General features: G+C 39.8%; 1 protein-coding gene across 2 annotated transcripts in view; it reads left to right on the top strand.

Moving 5' to 3' along the window:
* The window catches only part of septin9 (septin 9), a 267624-nt gene that overhangs the window by 57238 nt on the left and 188809 nt on the right, over nt 1–21577 (top strand). Inside the window, exon 1 of one of the 2 annotated variants that reach the window (XM_062970657.1) lies at nt 9306–9959. The exons of the other annotated variant lie outside the window; for it this stretch is intronic. Within the exon in view, the coding sequence (XP_062826727.1) occupies nt 9938–9959 (22 nt within the window). The 5' untranslated portion in view covers nt 9306–9937. Of the gene's footprint in view, nt 1–9305; nt 9960–21577 lie in introns of those variants that run through there. 2 annotated transcript variants of the gene reach the window in all.

The following is a 21577-nucleotide window of genomic DNA, read 5'->3' as shown; positions in this document are numbered from 1 at the left end:
TGTAGAAGTAGGACAGTGAATCCACTCTTCCCTCTGAATTTTAAACATTTCCAATGTGCTCAATCATATTTCCAAAGCAGATTTGCCACCTTCTTTAGATTTCAGAATAAATCTCAAAGAACATTCACTGCCCCTCAGAAATGGAAGCAACCAGCTACCAGCATTTTCAACTTGAGAGTTTTTTTAAGTGATAAACTGCAATGATTTTGTATTGCTTTGGAAGGATGAGCAATTGTTGTTTAAAACGAAAACAAACATTGGGCAAGGGAATGTAGTTCTCTCTGATTGCTCTTTTGGTGTCATTCCAGATCACCCTTTCCCTGAATATTGTACTCCAACATAGAGAGGGAAAACAAACATTCATTTTCTATTAATACCAACCAATATGTATCTTCTTCAGAATGTAATAGCCTTGGGAGTAAGGGGAAACTGTTTGAGAATACAGTTTGGAAGTGCAAACTATTTGTGTAATAGAAGGGACAGAACATTGTTATCTGGAACTTCAGCATCTAGGCAACCAGAGGTGAACAATTCCCAGCAGTGGTGGAAGGTACTGTAAAGATGACCCAATACTTAGCAGAACTGGCACGTGGATGTGGGTGGGAAATGGAGTGAAGAGGAGTGGCTTTTCTTCTTTCTGATATTTTGCAACCACTGCAATGTATCCTCGTCTCTCCTTCCATCTTTGTGCTCTGAATGTGAAGAGAACAGTTTCATGCATCAAGCCGTCATGGTAGGATGGGAATGATTAAGTTTGTTTGGTACTACAAACAGGAACTGTGTTTAATTCTATATTCTTCCCTTGTTGATATGTGCCTTGTTCGAGTTGCTGTGAAGAGTTCAAGGATGTGCCTGAAGGGAAGTAGAATGTATGAAATAAATTTGTTGACCATTTCCTAGCACAAACTAATTGCAGAGGTACTATCCAGAAATGCTGGACTGAGCAAATTGTGTTTTCTTCTAGTAAGCGCATGGCTACGTTCTTTAGCAAGAGTGTCCATTCAAATCAACTGTTTAGGTTACAAATGTTAAAGGAACACAAAGCTTGGGCAATTATTTTTGGAATTGTATTGTCTGATCAAAATATTATGAGAATTGTTCTCAAAAATGTAAATGTTCTAGGCTCAGAAAAAGAAACTCTGACTTTGTAAATTTAAAGTACATTGGTAAAGTGCAAGGTGGGGTACTATTAAATATCCAGTACAAAAATCCAGTTCAGTATTTGCTTACATGTTATACTTTAGAGATCTGATTAAGTGATTGTGATGGTCAAAGGCTCTGAGGGTTTAACACCACATAAACTAATTTGCAAGATATTGTCAACCAACTTGTGGAAACTGCCAGGCACAACTAACTTCATAAGGTTTAAAACAGCTAAGAATGATGAGATATGTCATTGTTTTCACTCATCATTTTTCATGGAAATAAGAAAACAGATAGTCAAAGTAACAATGTATGTGGTTCTGTCTACCCCATCTGAAGTAAATATTGTGTAGGTGACACCAGGGTGAGGTGACCTCAAAGCATGTGCCCTTGATGGTGAGGGAAGCAGAGAGGAGGAGACAAGAGGACCTGATCTCAGACCAAGAGATACATTTCCAGTTTTGCAAACAAGGCTTTTGAAAGAACCCACCTTTCTGGAAACCCAGCCTGTCTTCTCTGGCAGACTGGAATGAAGAACAATGAACTATTATATGTTTCAGTCATCTTTGTCCTTGAGTTCTTTTGGCCATCTTGGATCATTATGGATGTTTTTACTCTTTTGTGTGCAAAGAAACATTGAACTTCTGAGGCTCACTTTGCGCTATTTCCATGCATTTATTGATCTCCCTGTTGCATTTTTCTGTTTCTCATTAACTCTATACCATTAAAAACCAGCTGCATCTAGACTGGAGATTAGTTGAACACAGCAGGCGCTCTCAAGTCATGCACAACTAGATCCATGAAGACAAGATCTTTCAGCTCTGATACAGCACTTTCCAAAAACCATAATTGTAACTTAGCCACAGAATAACATACCCACTTCTAAATCTGTCCTCAGAGCAGAGCTATTCATGGTGTGGGAGTCGAGACTTTTCCTTCCTGTCTCTGCTTTATGATTTTGGAACCATGTCCAGATTGGACTGTTTGGGTAGGGAGGGGGAGTGGTGTTCTCCCATTTCCATCTTGAAATTTCTCTTTCAGGGGTAAAATGCTTCTGACTTTCTGAAGGTCAATGGAACAAAAAAGCTGAGCAGGTTTTTGGTCTCAAAGAGCAGCAGTTACCAAATAAGTGTTTCTGGGCAAAAGAGGGAGCGACAGGGAGGAAGTCAGAGCAACAGGGGAAAGCATAGGTCAGTGTGATTGGGGAAATATCTTTCCAATCAAGATTTTAGAACCACTACATAGACCACTGAAAACGAATGTGCAGCAGCTGCAACCTCTGCCTAGTTTTTGCTGAGAAATGACCTTTTCCCCAAAACAAATCCCGCCCTTCCTCCAACCAGATTTTTTCTCTGTGTGAAGGACTTTGTGTAAACGGGAGACCAGAGCTAGCCTGATAACCTTGGGTCAATTTTTGCTTTTTTTGAGTCATACCATTCTTGTGAGCAGTCAGGAATGCCTCATTTAAAATGTTAATGACTGATAGGTGTGGTCTTGGATAAGTATTCGAGGAAAGTCAGTGTGTCAAACAGATTTGATTTTTTAAAAAACTTTTTAAACATTTCTGGGCTCCAAACAGGATAGTCAAGGGATTTTCTGCTAAGAGCAATTTTGCTGGAATTGAAGTATATTTAAACCAAACAACAAACTGAAAATTTGCAGAAAACCAGACTTGGCAGACTTCCGAAGATGATGGCTCCAATGTCCTTCCTTTGCAATATTTCTATGTGATTATTCTTAAAATATATTCCAAAGGGTACAGTGATATAATTTCCCCAAAATGGAATTTTAAAAGCTGATTTAAGCATGTATATAGACATGTATAGATAGATAAGATTATAGAAATATAGGCTTGCAAATATTACAGGAGGGAAACGCACATATATAGAGAGGGGATTTGCAAATGTTTCAGGGGGAAATGCATATGTGAAATTATTATATATAATTATAGATGTATATCTAGCTCTGCATTGTTTATATAGGCATTGAATGTTTGCCTGTTACTACATTGGAAGCCAGTCTGAGTCCCCATGGGAAGATAGGGCAGGATACAAATGAAGTTTTTATTATTATTATTATTATTATTATTATTATTATTATTATTATTATTATTATTATTTTATTATGACACAGCAAACAAGATAGAAATGCTGGATTTCATATCACAAAATCACAAGTCGAACACTTCCCAAGTGTCTAGGACTGTGTGATGTATTTTCGGATGATGCGCACAGATCCCAGCAGGGTGGCCTTTTGCAGCTGGCAGATCGTAATTTTGTCAATGTCTATTGTTTCCAAATGCCGGCTGAGTTCTTTTGACACGGCACCCAATGTGCCCATCACCACCGGGACCACCTGCACTGGTTTCTGCCAGAGTCTTTGAAGTTCAATCTTGAGGTCCTGATAGCAGCTGAGTTTTTCCTGTTGTTTTTCGTCAATGCGACTGTCACCTGGGATGGCGACATCAATGATCCAAACCTTTTTCTTTTCCACAACTGTGATGCCTGGTGTGTTGTCTTCCAGAACTTTGTCAGTGTGGATTCGGAAGTCCCACAGTATCTTTGTGTGCTCATTTTCCAATATTTTGCAGGTTTGTGATCCCACCAGTTCTTTACTGCTGGGAGGTGGTACTAATTAATTATATTATTATTATTATTATTATTATTATTATTATTATTATTATTATTATTATTATTATTATTATTATCAACATTGAGGCTGGGTGGCCATCTGTCAGGGTGCTTTGATGATGATGATGATTATTATTATTAACATTGAGGCTGTATTTGTTCCCATTTTGTTTTTTTACTTCAAAATAAGATATGTGAAGTGTGCATAGGAATTTGTTCATAGTTTTTTTTTTAACTATAGTCCGGCCCTCCAACAGTCTGAGGGACCATGAACTGCCCCCCTGTTTTAAAAGTTTGGGGACCCCTGGTCTAGCAGGTTGAGCATTGCATTCTGACTCTGAAGACCCTTGTTCAAATTCTGTTCCACCATGGAAACCCACATCCCCTCAGCCTCAGAAGAAGTCAAAGACAATGCTCCTCTGAATAAATTTTGCTAAAAAAAACTGGTGATAAGTTCGTCTTAAAGCCGCCATCAGTCAGAAATGACTTGAAGGCCCACAACAATAACAATTTAAAGGATAATCCACAGATCCAAGCTGGGACTCCCCAGCACCCTGTGAATATCTCTCAAGCTGTTTAGAAAATCCAAAGCTGTCTGTGTTTGGCTGCCTGCAGCATAATGGATGCTTTATTTGTCCCTCTGCAGCAGGCATTGTCCTTGTTGACTTGCAAAATGTTTTGGCATGAAAGACAAGCTCTGTCCAAATCAAGGTTTCTAGCCTTCTGACTGGGTTTTATAAAACTTTTCTTCCTGTCTCCCTCGACACTCCATGTGTGATCTGGCTTGTTTCATGTCATTAAGGTGTCTCAGCAAGTGATGAGGTTGGCCAGCCTGAACGTTAGTAGTAAAAGTGTGATCCCCGCCCCCCCCCCCACCACATGTGTACAATCTGATATCTAGTCTTTTATCTTCAAATATCTTTCATTTTTCAAATGGTAAGGTTACAGTCTTGAAGAGCCCACCAGTTCTTTTGCTAGCTCCTTTCATCTGAAAGTTTCAGGTTTTATCATGAATGCATTGAGCTGCATAGGCTTGTTTTCTTTATCACACACCCTTTAAAGTTTAGGGAAAAGAATGGTGCATTTCTTACCATGTATAGAAAAGCAGAAGAACTTGCTTAGATGTCTAATCCTTCAAGATTTCTGTATATAGGCAGACAGAAACATCCTGTTTTATGATGTGTAAATGTAAAAGACATAAATAAAATATTAGGAGGTATGCAAGTATTTGTGAATTATCATATGAAGAAAGCTTAAAAGTATTCATGGGTTGGAAGAAATAATTTATTCAAAAAGTTCCCAGTGCCATATATCTTACCTCTCATTTTGGGGTGGGCTACTTAGTGTGATCCCAAATACAGTACCACCAGATTCCCTTTAACTAGCATATATGCTAGTTAAAGGGAATCTGGTGGTACTGTATTTGGGATCACACTAAGTAGCCCACCCAAAATGAGAGGTAAGATATATGGCACTGGGGACTTTTTGAATAAATTATGTGAGAAAATAAGAGTACATGTAGTTCAGAGTTTGTGATGGAGACTGTAATTTTGAAGGAACAATTCTGAACAGCCTTTCCAGCATCATGGGAAGATGACTCATCTGTCCTAATGGTCTGGAATGGAGATGAATCACCAAATAAGTGCTGATCAAAGGTGCCATGCTCTTTAACACACACAAAAAGGACTTCTGCCATTTTTAGGATGCAGTCATACTAATATCCAAGATGCAAAATGATTCCACTTAGTCAGCACAAGTCAGCCTGGAATGAGCAACACTTCTAAATTTAGAGCCTATTACTTTGGGAAGGATGTTTTCCAACATGGAAGGCCTAGAAGATAGCTGTAACCACTTTGGAAAGCCAGTTTTCATTCTTAACTGAAGGCATGCTTCTCAAGTGTCTTTCACTGTCAGGTAGATACTATGGGCTAAATATATAAGTAGTCATCAACTGAAAATCTCTGGTACCTATTGCAGCTTAGTCAGGAACTCATTGGATGACAACAGGAAATTTAAGTATAACAGCCTTGCCCTACTACACCCTTTTGTTTGTTGGAAGACTTAATGTTGGTGGTCTTGAGGTTGATGGTGAACTTGTTTGCATCATTGTTCTGCACGGACTCTACCATTTTACAATTTTGTTTTTGTTTTGTGTGAGGCAGGCAGCACATGTACAGCATGAACATACCAATACCACCACATCTACCCTTTTCTGTATCTGCTCTTCTTGATCTGGTGTGCTCCTGATGCATCAGACTACAATTCACATAATTTCCAGGCAGCATGGAGGAAAGTAGTTCTATATCCAGCAGGTTAAACCACTGAGCTGCTGAATTTGCTGACTGAAAGGCGGTTCGAATCCAGGGAGCAGGGTGAGCTCCCACTGTTAGCCCCAGCTTCTGCCAACCTAGCAGTTCGAAAACATGAAAGTGTGAGTAGATCAATAGGTACCACTCTGGCAGGAAGGTAACAGTGCTCCATGCAGTCATGCTGGCCACATGACCTTGGAGGCGTCTATGAACAACGGCGGCTCTTCAGCCTAGAAATGGAGATAAGCACTAACCCCTAGAGTTGGACACAACTAGACTTAATGTCAGGGGAAAACCTTTACCTTTACCTTATAATGTATCAGTAATTATGGTAAAACAGTAGATTTTAATGGCTGAATGACATAAACTCATTACAAGTAGTGCCTATGAAGGCTGTGGAGAACATTCCTCAGCAAGGAGCAAGTGATCGGAAGTTCTTTCTCAGTTTCATTATTCTATGGCACTGATAGTGTTTAGTTTCAGCCAAGTGGTCTCAGGATTTGTGCCTGGGAAAGACTACTGGTTAGCATTAGCTATCTATTTTCCCCACAACCACCTTTGAGTAATCCACTAAATAGTCTCTGATAAGAATCTCCTTACCCATTTCTCATTTTTGAAAAGGTTACATACACAAACATTGCTGATCACACATCACATAGAGTATTTAAATTTGAAGAAGTGCCTCTTGGTGGAATGCTGGCATTCAAAAGAACCATAGCTTGCCGAGTACTAAACAACTATGACTGTGGCTGTGATTCACCTGTTCCAAATAATAATAATAAAATATTTATTTCTATCCCGCCCCATCTCCCTGAAAGGACTTGGGGCTGCTCACAACACAAATAAATACAATAAGTAATATAAACAAAATATATGTCAAGTTAATAAAGAAAAAAAAGATGAAATAAACAAAATAGACAGATTAAACAATAAATAGTAAAAACATTAGTTAAGAACACATTAAAAACAGTAATTTCAAAAGATTTAATAAATTACTTAAAAGCCAAAATAGAGCCTACCAGCCATGTATTTTGGCCTGTCAGGTACATGTCTACCTCCAAGGCAGCCTTCAGATAAAGAATGATCTCTATATTTGGGTGACTCTTTATGAACCGTAGATATGCAAATGACACAAGTTATGCACCCCAAAGCATTTGCTCCCCTCTGCCCAGCAGACTTCTTCCAGTCTGCCTGGACTGGACTTACCATTAGGAAGCGTAAGAGGGCTGCCTCAGGTGGCAGATTTAGAGAGTCACATAAGACCAACAAAGTACGAGCGATTTATTTTTCTAGTACTGCATTTTTACTAACAAGCTTTTTGCTTAAATTAGCAGGTTTTGGCTACACTTAACTTTGGCTTTGGCAGGAGGCACTTTTGTGTATCTTGGGCAAGCCCCAGGTCTGCCTAAGCAATCCATACTTCAGTTTCAGCTTGGGAGCCAGTATAATGGGTTTAATGAGAGCAAAGCTTGACTTACTGAGTTTGGGTGTGCTAAATGAACCCTTCGGAGACCCACCCGGTGCATCCGCATCACTACAAATAGCTCGGGCCACCTCTTTTCATAGAATCATAGAATCATAGAATCATAGAATAGTAGAGTTGGAAGAGACCACATGGGCCATCTAGTCCAACCCCCTGCTAAGAAGCAGGAAATCGCATTCAAAGCACCCCCGACAGATGGCCATCCAGCCTCTGCTTAAAAGCCTCCAAGGAAGGAGCCTCCACCACGGCCCCGGGGAGAGAGTTCCACTGTCGAACAGCTCTCACAGTGAGGAAGTTCTTCCTGATGTTCAGGTGGAATCTCTTTTCCTGTAGTTTGAAGCCATTGTTCCGTGTCCTAGTCTGCAGGGCAGCAGAAAACAAGCTTGCTCCCTCTTCCCTATGACTTCCCTTCACATATTTGTACATGGCTATCATGTCTCCTCTCAGCCTTCTCTTCTGCAGGCTAAACATGCCCAGCTCTTTAAGCCGCTCCTCATAGGGCTTGTTCTCCAGACCCTTAATCATTTTAGTCGCCCTCCTCTGGACGCTTTCCAGCTTGTCAACATCTCCCTTCAACTGTGGTGCCCAAAATTGGACACAGTATTCCAGGTGTGGTCTGACCAAGGCAGAATAGAGGGGGAGCATAACTTCCCTGGATCTAGACGCTATTCCCCTATTGATGCAGGCCAGAATCCCATTGGCTTTTTTAGCAGCCGCATCACATTGTTGCCTCATGTTTAACTTGTTGTCCACGAGGACTCCAAGGTCTTTTTTGCACACACTGCTGTCAAGCCAGGCGTCCCCCATTCTGTATCTTTGATTTCCATTTTTTCTGCCGAAGTGAAGTATCTTGCATTTGTCCCTGTTGAACTTCATTTTGTTAGTTTTGGCCCATCTCTCTAGTCTGTCAAGATCGTTTTGAATTCTGCTCCTGTCTTCTGGAGTGTTAGCTATCCCTCCCAGTTTTGTGTCGTCTGCAAACTTGATGATCGTGCCTTCTAACCCTTCGTCTAAGTCGTTAATAAAGATGTTGAACAGAACCGGGCCCAGGACGGAGCCCTGCGGCACTCCACTTGTCACTTCTTTCCATGATGAAGACGACGCATTGGTGAGCACCCTTTGGGTTCGTTCGCTTAGCCAATTACAGATCCACCTAACCGTAGTTTTGTCTAGCCCACATTTTACTAGTTTGTTTGCCATGGAAGATTATGCCTGTAATACTTGTGTTGTGCCAGCATCACCTTCCCAACCTCACCCATACATATGAAGCCACCACTTAATAAAACTAGCTACATAATGACCCCCATCCTTCTGCTGATGGTTTCATTTCATTTCCAGACTTCTTCCTCTTGCCAACACAGACCTCATCATCATGGGTTCTTGAAGAGTCCTAGAAGTCCAGCCTTCCCCTAGGCTGGGAAGACAGTTATGTTGACACTATAAGCTCCATTGATACATATACACATAGAGAGAGAACTTCCCAGAGGAATGTGGCTGTTGGGCCCTTGCAGGCCAGCTGTGAAAGCTCATCTTTGTTGGTCTCTGTTTTGACAAGGGAAGATCTGGCAGGCAATTCCCTCATGCCAAGGCAACAATGGGGCTCCACGCCAAGCCTGCGTTAGGAAGCCTCTCTGCTGGAGAGAGCAAACATGTGCCGTAATCCTTCCTAGTAGCAGGCAGCCTGTTACTCTCTCTCTCATTCTGCTCAGGAGTGAAGTCACCATTCGTCAGTGGAATAGTCTGTGTACAAATTGATTTTTTTAAAAAGAGCTTGCACACCAGGCTGGCTGAAGGAATAAGCAGCGTTCTGGATCAACATAAATACTTTAGCAAAAATCAGAGAGCAGGGGAAGAGGAAACAGAAGCAGGATTAAGCACTGAGAAATCTGGAGAGACTTTTTAACAGCTGGATGAGTTGCCTGTGGTGTCCAAGAAGCCAAGTAGCTGAGCATCTCCGGCGTAAGATTAAATGACAAGTCAAGGGAACAGCGTTGCCCTGGAAATGCAAGTGCTATGCCTTTAAGACCATCTTGCGGGTGAATTGCATTTCTCAGTCACTCTGCACGTGGCAGAATAGTCTCTCTCTCTCTTTTCTGGACGGGGAAAGAAATCACGTTGAATTTCTCTTTCTGGGTCATGCCTTTGGCACCTTCTTTATTCCTCTCTGTTTCAATAAGACAAAGCTACTTCAGTTTGGAGCACAAACATATGATCAGCCCATGGAAATATGGTAATCTGGATGGATTCATGATTGCAACTCTCTGAAGAAGTTAGACCAAAAGTATTTTTCAAGAAGAAGAAGATAAAACAACAGCAGTCAGAGAGATTAAGCGCAATTTGGAACACGCGGATGCTAAACAAATCTTGTAGTAATGGAGAGGGACCGGATTACAGGTGAGTGTTGGAGTCATTTGATCTGGTGTGTGTGAACGCATTTCTCTGTCTTCTTCCTTACTTTCACTCACCACCTACCCTCGGGGCTACAGTGTGATTGGAAAGGAATCAGCCAGGCTCTTATTTCACATCAACATTCCCTAAGTTTCACTCCTTTCACTCTACCTTTCTGCCTCTCACAGTGATATGATCTCCACACAAACTGTAGTGCTGCAACAGAAATATCAGGAGTCAAAATAGTTTGCTGGATCTGGATTTAATTTGATTCTCTCATCTTTCCTCCTCTGATTTATTTTTCCCTTTTTGAATCTGCTAGGGAAAGGAATGAATGTGCTCCCTGTGAACTTGGATGTTGCACATGGGGGTGGGGTATGGTTGATGGTTGGAGGATTAAGGTAGGGGGAGATGGCCTATCTCAGCACTTGGCTTGAAAACGCCTTTATATACGGGAAATTGGCTGCTCCATTTGTTTTCCTGTGTGTTGTGGTTTAGCGCTGCTTTTCGTGCCAAAACTTGTGTGAAAAGTAGAAGCTTTCTTGCTCTCTTCTTGTCCTGTGGAACTGTTTATGTTGCTGTGTGGATCATTGCTTTGCAAAACAGTTTCTCATTACTAGGGTAGAGTAACTTTTGTTCATGTGTATTCCCTCTAATAACCCTAGAAACTGGGGGTTAATTCAGTGCAGTTGCTGCAGATAATATTCCCCACTTGGTTTGTACTAACAATTGACATTTTAGCACACTGTGCTTCTATGTTAAAATGAATGTGGCTATGTATTTCTGCCCCTGTTATTATGTATTTATAGTCAAAGTGGACCTACCATTGGGTCTGTGAAGTGGAGATTTTGTGTGTCAAGATAGGACAGCAAATGCTACTTGGTTTGTTGCTTTCTTTTCACTGTTTCGCATTGGGGGATGTGCTTGAGAGTTTACTTGACTCTTTCACCAAAGTAAGCTTTGGGTGACACACATCATGTTTTGTATGGCCAGGTACTCTGCAGCAACATGTCTTGGGCAATCACTTTTTGGCTTACATAGAAGTAGCATTAAAGCATAAAATGGCTGCTAATGTCTAAGTATACCAGATTTAAAAAAAGACTGCTGATGTCTAAGTATACCAGATTAACCATTTTACTATCAGAAATCTATATAAGAACCAGACTGCAACCACACTCAACAAGACTTCATTACTAGGGGTTACTTCTGAAAGCCAAGATTGATAAAAAGCAAACTTTTCTCTTGCAATACTTTCAGGGGTTGCTAATGTTCTTAAACCATGTTTTTCCAGTGTAAGAAAGGGCATCTGACAGATGTTAGTATGTTGTAGTGGTTAAATGACAGATTAGTAAAAGAGGATCTTTCATGTCTTCTTCAAATCTCCTTTTGACTTGAATTCATAATATTTTTTAGACTTCTCCACCATCTAGATTTCGGGTGCATCTACCTTGTAAAATCAATGCATTTTGACACCACTTTAATTGTTATGACTCAGTGCTGTGGAATACTGGTGGTTTGGTGAGATCTCAGCAATCTTTGGCAGAGAAATACTTGATAAAACTATAACTCCTGTGATCCCATAGCATTGAGGCATAGCAGTTAAAGTAGCAACAAACTGTATTAATTATACAGGGTAGATATACTCTCCACTAGGCCAATGGTGATTCATGATGAGCAAATACCCAACAATAGTTGAGAGAATTCTGGTTAGCCTAGATTAGATTTGCCTCAGCATTTGCATTGATGACCCAAATATTCCATAGACTAGGAATGATTAGATGTTCTTAGATTAGTCAACATCAGTGAGCTTTGACCTCAGTGCCTTTGGGAAGATTTAGGTGTTTTTTGTGTTTCTTTGCTTCAAATGGACCAGAAAGAGACCAATAGCCTTTTCATGCTTCTCTGTCTATGCAAGCTTCCTTCCTGTGTAGCAGGCAAGGAATGTTCTCTCTCCCTCCGGCCACAAAACTCTGCCTCTGTTCTTGAGTTTTCTTAGCTGGCATAGGAGAAGCACTCATTGGAAAGCTGTGCAGCTCTCCTGGGCGTTGTTGGCTTTGACTGTTGGGCATTCACATTGGAAACAAAACCACATATTGGAGAAAAAACCACCAAGGGAGGGTGGAGTGCAACAGTGGCCGAGGAAAGCTGAACTTGGCTTGATCTAATCTGGGCCGCGTGGACCAAGTTACACACCCACATAGAGATGGAGGAAGAGAAGCCAGGAGCAGCAACGGCAGCTGTACTAGAAGGGCATTCACTGTGTGGATTGGAACATGTCTGCACATCCCTCTTATGCAATACTGCCCTGGAGGGCTTCTGCTCACAGCATATTATCTTGGGCAGATGTTAGCTTCCTCCCAGGTCCTCTGTCCCTCTTTCAAATCCCTGAGGAGAACTGAGCATTCATGCACAACTAAAAGGCTTCCTAGTTAATAAATGCCTTGTGCATTTTCTTTGTTATTTCCCATTAGGAAGAACATTTAGGACCTTTACCGGGGCAATTTACAAAACTGCACAATTGTGTAAAGAGCAAATCAGGTTATAAACTTGTATATCCTATCTCTTTGAACAAAAGGAATGTGGACGGGGGTTCATGATGATGATGATGTATGCATATCAAGGGAAAGTAAAAGCCACAATATTTTAGTCTTATTGCATTTTCCATCATGATTCACAGAACAAATGGAGTGACTGTTCAGATGTGGAAGCTTAATACAGACAGCATTCCTTTGTGTTGAATCTATTAGTTATACGTGACTTTTTCTAGTCTTGCTTTGATCAGGTCACATGTAACTGCAACGTATACATTCTAAATACAGTTTGACCCCTGCACTTGTGGGACCAGTATCCATGGTCTCACTACCCACATCTGACAAAATATGTCTTCTCCTGACTTTTTCTAGGCCTTATGGTATGGTATGCTTACACCATAGGTTACCATAGAGTCGTGCTGGAAAATTCCTAGAAAGGATACCTCTCTAGTAAGTTCCTGGTGCTCCAGCATGAATATAGTAACTTCCAGTGAAACTTGTTCATTTCAGAAGGGTCCTCTATTACCCACAATTTCCTGTTTCTATAGTAATTTCAGAAATGTATCCCACAATATGGCCAACCTTGATAAAATAGTGAAGAGCAGAGACATCACACTGGCAATGAAGGTCTGCATAGTCACAGCAATGGTATTCCCCATAGTAACCTATGGTTGCGAGGGCTGGACCATAAGGAAGGCTGAGCAAAGGAAGATAGATGCTTTTGAACTCTGGTGCTGGAGGAAAATCCTGAGAGTGCCTTGGACCGCAAGAAGATCCAACCAGTCCATCCTCCAGGAAATAATGCCTGGCTGCTCACTGGAGGGGAAGGATATTAGAGGCAAAGTTGAAGTATGTTGGCCACATCATGAGAAGACAAGAAAGCTTGGAAAAGATAATGATTGTTGAGCCTCCCAGTGACACTATACATAGTATTTTAGAGAATGAGATCAAATGAGGGCAAAACATATATCTTTGAACCCACTTGTCTCTTCAGAGCTGGCATGATCTCAGTATTTTCCATGTTCAACCTGCTTCCTTTGGTCCTAACCATTTCAAAACATACTTGGATACTTCTTTCTTGAGTCACACACTGGAGTAGGCAGCTCTTGTCTACATTTGTGTTTCTAGATTGCCCTTATTTTAAAGGTTTCATCACTATTGCCAATCATTGGTGCTCCAAAGGGCAGTGTTTCCAAGGGTGTAGCAACAGCTTATTTTCCAAAATTTCACAGATGGAAACCAGGATGTGTAGCCAATTTCAGACTATGGTCGAAATGGCAAATGGTATTAATGAGGAAGCTAGGAGAGGCCACAGAAGCCTGCTTTTTCCTGAATCATTTGAATATTTTCAGTATGCAATCTTGTAGGTGTATGGGGCAACGGTTTGGGTATGTGGATGAGGGAATAGGATCTTGTTGGTTGGCTTGGCAGAAATTTTGAGCAGTAATGGGGATTGTGTGGTAAGAAATGTTGGCTAATGCAATTCAACTACAAGACAGTAACATATTGTATGTATAAGCCAACCCTATGTATAAATTAAGGGAAAGTTTGGGGGCCAAAATTGTGGATTTTGATATGACCTCTGTGGATAACTTGAGAGTTATTCCATAGAGAGGTGAAATCACTAGTGTTGCCTCAGAGAGGCAAGCTTCCCCTGGCTGCAACCAGGCATTTTTTCACCCAGGCATCCCCAAAGACAGAAGTGGTGCTTTGGTAAGTGAGCAGAAGGGCTGATGTATTTTTTACATTCTTCCAGAATTGAATCATGCCTTGTCTTTCACCACTCTACTCAGAGAAGGAGATGTTTCCTTTTTCAGTGGTGGCCCCTCAGTTGTGGAACTCCTCCCTAGTGACATCAGGCGGGCCCCATCCTTCCTGGTCTTCAGGGGAAAAAAAGACCTGGCTTTGTACGCAGGCGTTCAGAGAATAGGCTAACACAGAATTCGACTTCAACATTTTGGATAATGATTATGGACTAATTAACTAAATATAAAATCAAGTCTCAGCACTCTATGTTTTAATGTGTTCTGTGTTTTAATCTGTTTCATTATTTCATGTGTTTTATTTGCCTATATGTTTTAATTGTTTTATAGTTTGATAGGGTATGTTTTATTGTTATATTGATTTTATTTTAATGCCTATGATACTTGCCGGATTTTGAAAGCTGCCTTGAGACCCCTGTGGGGCAAGAAAGGTAGGGTATAAATGAAGTACATAAATAATAAATACATTTTGATAAGAATTAAAATACACCACTAACATTGGCCTGTAGATAGGTTGACCCAAGTTTTTTGGGTTGATTTTTTTTACAAAAAAAAATTCTAGTCTTATACATGAATATATAGGGTAAAACCCATCCGTGATATAAAATCTCATTCAGTATGCCTGGGATTCTGATTAAGCAGAAGAGCCTCCATTCCATGAGTCCTTCTACACCTTTTACATAATGCACAGAGATCAAGCAACCATGAGAAGGTCTTGTCTTTCCCTTGTCTTTCCATGTCTTGACCTTATGAAGGAAGTAGATTTTACATGTCAAAAATAGCTTTATTTGAATGTTGTGGACTCTTATGGGAAAACTTGCTTCAAAAACATTTCATTCTTGACTGAAAGTGAGTAGGGAATAGGAATAAAGGGGGGGGGGGCTATCTTCTGTTTTGTTTAAAAGTATTTAAATGAAACAATAAATGAAGCCAATTTCCCAAGACATTTCTATTTTTGCTCTAAGTATTTGTCTGATTACATGGAGTTTGTGTGTTTGTTTGTTTGTTTTTCTTTTCTAGTAGCAACTTGGCAACAATTGTTGTGCTACAGCATTGATGTTATTAGGTATTTATGGTTCACATGTTGTGAATTCCACAAATCCTGACCTTGTAATTCTTTGATCCGTATTTGAGATTATGAAGCTGTGCAAAACATCCTAAATCAGTGTTTCTCAACCTGTGGGTCCTCAGGTGTTTTGGCCTACAACTTCCAGAAATCCCAGCCAGTATATCAGCTGTTAGGATTTCTGGGAGTTGAAGGCCAAAACATCTGGGGAGCCACAGGTTGAGAACCACTGCCCTAAAGGCACCAGATCCCATCTGATCTTAGAAGCTTTGCCAAAAAATACCAGGTGCAGAGGAAAGACTGGTTGAAAACTTTTCTGAGTATTCCTTGCCTAAGAAAACCCTGTGAAATTCATGGGGTTGCCATATGTGAATAGGTACACACATGTACATGTACACACATACAATGGAGTTGCGTTGGGCTTCTTCATAGGATTCTTTAAACCTCTTGCAGGATGCAGGATGTGGGCTGCATCACTTTCTGGTAGATAGTATTTTATTGTGAACAGCATTCTGGGTGTTTAGAGAACAATGAGACGGCCTTTTTCTGGCCAGTGTGCTCATTGTAAGCACAGCCATGTATATTTGTCAGCAATAAAAGGGTTGCGTAAATGAGGCTTAAGTGTCATTTTTGTTCTTTTTTTTTTTTGTAATGGAAATGAGATTTGTTTCAATTCCCATCAAAGCTGTAACAGTAAAACCATCTTGTATAGCTGCATAATACCTGCCTGGTAGATAGAGATAGGTTTGAGTCTTTGAGATATGGTTATTATTTTACCCAAGGTGAGTAATACAATCTCTGCCTGTCATCTGTAAAACTGAATGATTGAAAATTCACTTTGTTCAGATGAGAGGAAATGAGATTAAAAACTTTGAAGTGTTTTCCAATTTAAACTGTTAATACTTAAAGATGACAAATAAGCAGAAATAACTGAAGTTCTGAAATGTTTTTGTTTTGTTTTAGTTGATTGAGAGGTAGGATGAAAAACCAATAACTTTGAATATTATCCAACACAATTAAACTGAAGTACATAATCCCAGATGCTTCTGTTTTGTTTCAGAGGTTTGTCTTAAAATTCAATATGGAGCCTAATTTAATGGATAAATTATCTAATAATTGACTTAGCTTCTTTCACCAATATAGGCACTAATTTATACTTGAAGCATTTGATATGACCAAATATCCCTTGATATAGCAGTATGTGTTTAAAAACCACACAGGATAATATAATGTGACTTCTATGTTTTTGTGCATTTGTACAGTAAATAGTAATGCAGGGCCTGAATGTTGGGCTATGACTCTAGAGACCAGGATCCAAATCCCTACTTGCCATGATGCCTATTGGGCAAGTCATACCTTCTCAGCCTCAGAGGAAGGCATATCTCTTCTGAACAAATCTTGCCAAGAAAGCCCTGTGATAGGATTGCCATAGGTCAGAAAAAACTTAAATATACACAACAACAACAACAACAACAACAACAACAACAACAATGAAAGTAGGTCAAACAACACCAAATGAAACTTCACAATATATAATGTAATTTGGAACACATGCTTATATTCAATCTCACAGGCATTCTTGCTCTCAATCCATCTATTACTACAAGTAATAAAAACAATGTAAATGCCTTGTATTTAAAAGATGCCCATGGCAGAAAACATACATGCCCCAGCCTTTGCCCAATATCCTTGCATTGCTGCTGTAATTTCTTTCTGTCTGTCTCTATGAGGGGAGTATAGGCAATGCTAAAGACAAGGTGATCAATATTGCAAGCCTCAATATGAAATTATGAGGGTTGACACATGGTAAACATTCTGTTGAAGGCTTCATAGCAAATGGCAGCAATTTAACACAGTGGAGAGATGGGATTCTGCAACAACAGTTGGAGAAGGATCCACAGAGAAGTAATTAGTCCATTTGAAAAAGTTGGAGAACAACAGAGAAATAAGAATAAAAGAAGAGAAGATGGTTTGATAAATAGATATTTTGCTTAGAACATTAAGGTATTCTCAGATAAAATGGTTTTCACATTTCAAGGCTTGACTCTTGTACAGATAGGCTCATTGATAAGTACTTCATTCTTGCCAGCAATATGAAGGGGAGGTGGCAATGGTTAGAGCTGTTCAACAGTGGAATATGTTGCCTCACAGTGTGCTGAGTTTCCTTCTCTGCTGCTTTTAAAATAGATTAGATGGCCATCTAATCTTTGATTGTATGTTCATGCCTGGCATAATAGGACTGGATTGGATGGCTCTTGGGGTCTCCTCCACCTCTAAGATTCTACGATTCTATAGTGGCTTCCATGTGCTTGAGAGGTTTCAGCCTGAATGTCAAAAGAACTATTGAAGGTGCTGAGGCACATCATAAAAATGGCTTCAGCACCTTGGACAAGTCCTTTAAAATTGCATCAGAACTGTAAAGTAGATTCAACAATTCACGGAAGTCATGTTCTCCCAAACTTATGGGACTTATTATGCAATAACTCTGCTTCTCATAGTGTTGAGTCCCATTGCATAAGAGAGTTAAAAAAGAACAATGATCATTTCTAAATCCCAATCACACTTTTCTCCTTTAAAGCAGCAATGTATCAAATAATTTCACCTGTAATGTACCTATATTGTGTGTAGAGAGTCCATCTCAGTATGGTATTGTGAACATTTTCCCTCAAGTGTGCTGCTGGGATTGCACAGGAAGGAAATGTACAGGTGGAAAAAAAACAGGAACAGCCAAAAACTTTGGATGCTGTATCTGTGCCTGAGGTGAAACAGCAAATCCCACCCCCAGCCTCACCCACCCAAGTCAAGATGGCATAGTAACCCAATACCAGTCAAGTTATTTTGGCTCATGAGGGGAGAAATCCTACAAAAGCTGCTCTCCATTCATGGCTATAAAAATGACAACAATATTACATAAGACCATTTGATGCCTTGTCATGATACTTCAAATTAGCTCCTTGAGATAGCCATTCCTGAAGAGACAAGTTCTTCCTATGTGACTAGCATGAACACAGAGCTATTGAATGTGGGACTTGTATCTATGGTTTCATATAGTCTAACCAAAAATGTCACCTCCAGGCATTTTTTAAGGTTCTCAGGGCAATTCTGTAGTATGCTTCTGCTAGAATTTGACAGTAGAATCATGTTGGAAGGCCTAGTGATGTCTAGAGAGATGTCATTTCTTGGCATTTCCTAGTTCCTCCAGTGCAACTCTATGATATGCTTTCACCAGAAGCATATTGGAGTTGCTGTTACTCATAAAGCTATATCCACATAAAGCCCTGAAACAAATCCCCTGCAAATATGGGGTGGGGAGAGTCATTCTGTAATGAGAAGAAACAGCTCCACATTTTACCTTGAATTAACAATTTAATTTTAAATGACATATTTATTGACTTTTGACATAATGAATAGCGATGAATTGACTCATTATTTTATTTTTCTTCTGCTTTTATCTCCAATCAGAGATTGGAGAAGATTTTTAAAGGGCTAGAAGATATTGCTGTTAAATAATGAAATGAGCTCTGGTCTGTAGCCCTAAAAAGTTTTCCATGGAACAAGAGTGCTTGGGGTTTCTTTTAAAATTAACAATTGATACTATACATTCATATGCATGAATAACTTAATGCATCAAAATTTCACTGCTAATGTCCAGGTCATTGAATCAGATGTTTGCCTCACTTATCATTGCCAAAAACAAATCAAGCTTTTTTATTAATGTGCCAAATGTGAACAAATTGCTACTCATGGGGGTTGTTTTATAAACAGAATGTGTGTGTGTGTGTGTGTGAGAGAGAGAGAGAGAGAGAGAGAGAGGGAGGGAGGGAGGGAGGGAGGGAGGGAGGGAGAGAGAGAGAGAGAGAGAGAGAGAGAGAGAGAGAGAGAGAGAGAGAGAGAATGCATGCCTGAACAGATATTCTAGTCTTTATAGTGTTACGAATCACATAGAACTTGATTTGGGGAAGGACTGCATTACTTGAATAATTTGAACTCTGAAAATGCAGCAACGGCTGCATATTTTCAAAATACGGAAATCTTATCTTCACTTGGAATATGAGAGAAAGCTTTAGTTCAAAGAATCTGGAAGATAGTACCAAGAAAGGAAAGGATTGCTTTATATTTTCCATACAGATATAACTGAATTGGCCAACTGGGGGAACCAGAGAGCATTTTCTTGTATTGTAATTTTTGATAGCCTAATAGTACTAATAGTATCTCATTAGTATGAAAAAAAACTCTGACTTACCTTACTGGATCACAGCAGAAGTAACAAATGAAAACCCACTGGATTATCAGATCAATAAGCAAAATATCCCGCGCACTGCTTTTTATTTTAAAGGTCACTTTTTCCTGCTTGAGCTTTAAAGATCACTTTCTCATATGATTTTAAAACAGAAGCCTGGCTACTGAGTTTGATGCATGCTTCATGCCATGTCAACATGTCATTATCTGTTCTTACACCCTTCTACTTAAGATTAATGATGGAGTTTGGATTTCCTTGTGTTTCTAGCATAGAACTTGGAAATTTCATTGTTTTGGACTTCATTTCCCAGAATCCTTCACCTATGCATCCAGCTGGCTAAGAGATTCTAGGAAGTGAAGGCCAAAAAAAAAAACAAAAAAAAAAAACAACCCACTTCCAAACTCTGGTTGTGCAAAAGGGGGGTGGAGGAGGAGGGGGAGAGAAAGATCACAAGTTATTTCCAGTGTCTGAAGCAGGATCATCCCCCTCCTTTTCCTTTCCAACTGTAGCACATCTGCAGTATTGGCAGCGAGATAGAGAAAGACCATATCATGTTAACTAAGTGAAACATGATTATATGGGGAGGCGAGTGGATCCAGGCAGCCCTCTCAGTTACCATTCCAGCCATAAATATGTTTGCAATTATTGTTCTGCCTCAGAGGCATTGGGGGGGGGGGGAGCGGAGAAAGAAAAAAATCGTAAATCACTGGCCAGAACTTTGCTGTGAGATGAATCTTTGAAAAGAAAAAGCAAGAGAGGAAAAAAGATTAACAAATTTTCTTTTTGGACATTCTTTTATTCAGTTTCTGCAAAAGGTATTACAAAGGAAAATTCCATCATAGTCCAGATACTTTGATGGATCCTCTTATTATTACAGTGAAGAAGTGCATCTTTGTACTATTTTCTGTGGTTCTGGGGAACTTTTCTTTTCATTCAGGGCAATGCTTCTGTCCATAGACATGTCCTTCATGACCAAATCACAGGCATTGAATGAATGACTCTAGCAGAACCCCATTTTGCTGTGTGTTTGTTTAGGGGAAACTGTAATACTCTAATAACACTATGTAAGATTATTTTTGTTCCGGAGCTATAAATCATTTCCTAATTGGTTCTATCATAAAAACATGGAAAAGGTTTATTAAACTGCAAAAACTTTGTTTTTGTGGGACATCCTGCAGCACATTGTGCTATATTTTTTCAATGAATATCTCATAGAGTCTCAACCAATTCAACTTAGTTTGTGGCAGCCACAAACCCCACCCCCCCCAAAGTTTCTGGAGTATAACAACTACTTTCAAAATAAGTACCACAAATTTCAATAGGAAATAACACTTTCAAACCAAGAACAGAAAATGTTTCAAATTTTGTTATATTAAAGCTGAAGCACAGCTTTCTTCTGGCTCCCTGATCCATTGCAGGCTTATTTAACTTCAGCAAGGAAGGGGTGGTTCGTTGTATGCTTTGGCCTAAAAGAGAGCCCAGGTTTGCTTTGATACTCTGAGGCCCCTTCTACACTGCCATATATCCCAGGATCTGATCCTAGATTATCTGCTTTAAACAGGAATCTCCACTACTAGATAACTTGGGATAAGTAGATAATCTGGGATCAGATCCTAGGATATAATAGGGGCAGTGTGGAAGGGCCGGAATTAAGCATTGCATAAAAGGAATTGTGAAAGAAAATTGTGTATGTGTGCACAATCTCTTGAATTTCATATGGATTTTCTAGGCAAAGAATACTTAGAAGTGGCTTTTTCAGTTCCTTCCTTTGAAACATAGCATGCAGAATGTGACATTCATTGGCAGTCTCCCATTCAAGTATTAACCAAAGCTGACCTTGTTTAGCTTCTATGATCAAAAAGTATCTGGTGCCTTTAAGGTACCTCTGTTAAAACAACCCACAGTCCTCACTGAGTGCTGAAAATAGAACTAAACATAACTATGTCATGTACCCAATGGCATAGATATGTGGTAACTATTATATAATCCTACTTGCTTTTAAAAAAAAGGAATATAATTTATAA

Source organism: Anolis carolinensis, chromosome 2 (assembly GCF_035594765.1).
Source record: "Anolis carolinensis isolate JA03-04 chromosome 2, rAnoCar3.1.pri, whole genome shotgun sequence".
Classification (NCBI taxonomy): Eukaryota; Metazoa; Chordata; class Lepidosauria; order Squamata; family Dactyloidae; genus Anolis; species Anolis carolinensis.
This window is presented reverse-complemented; position numbering and strand designations above follow the sequence as displayed.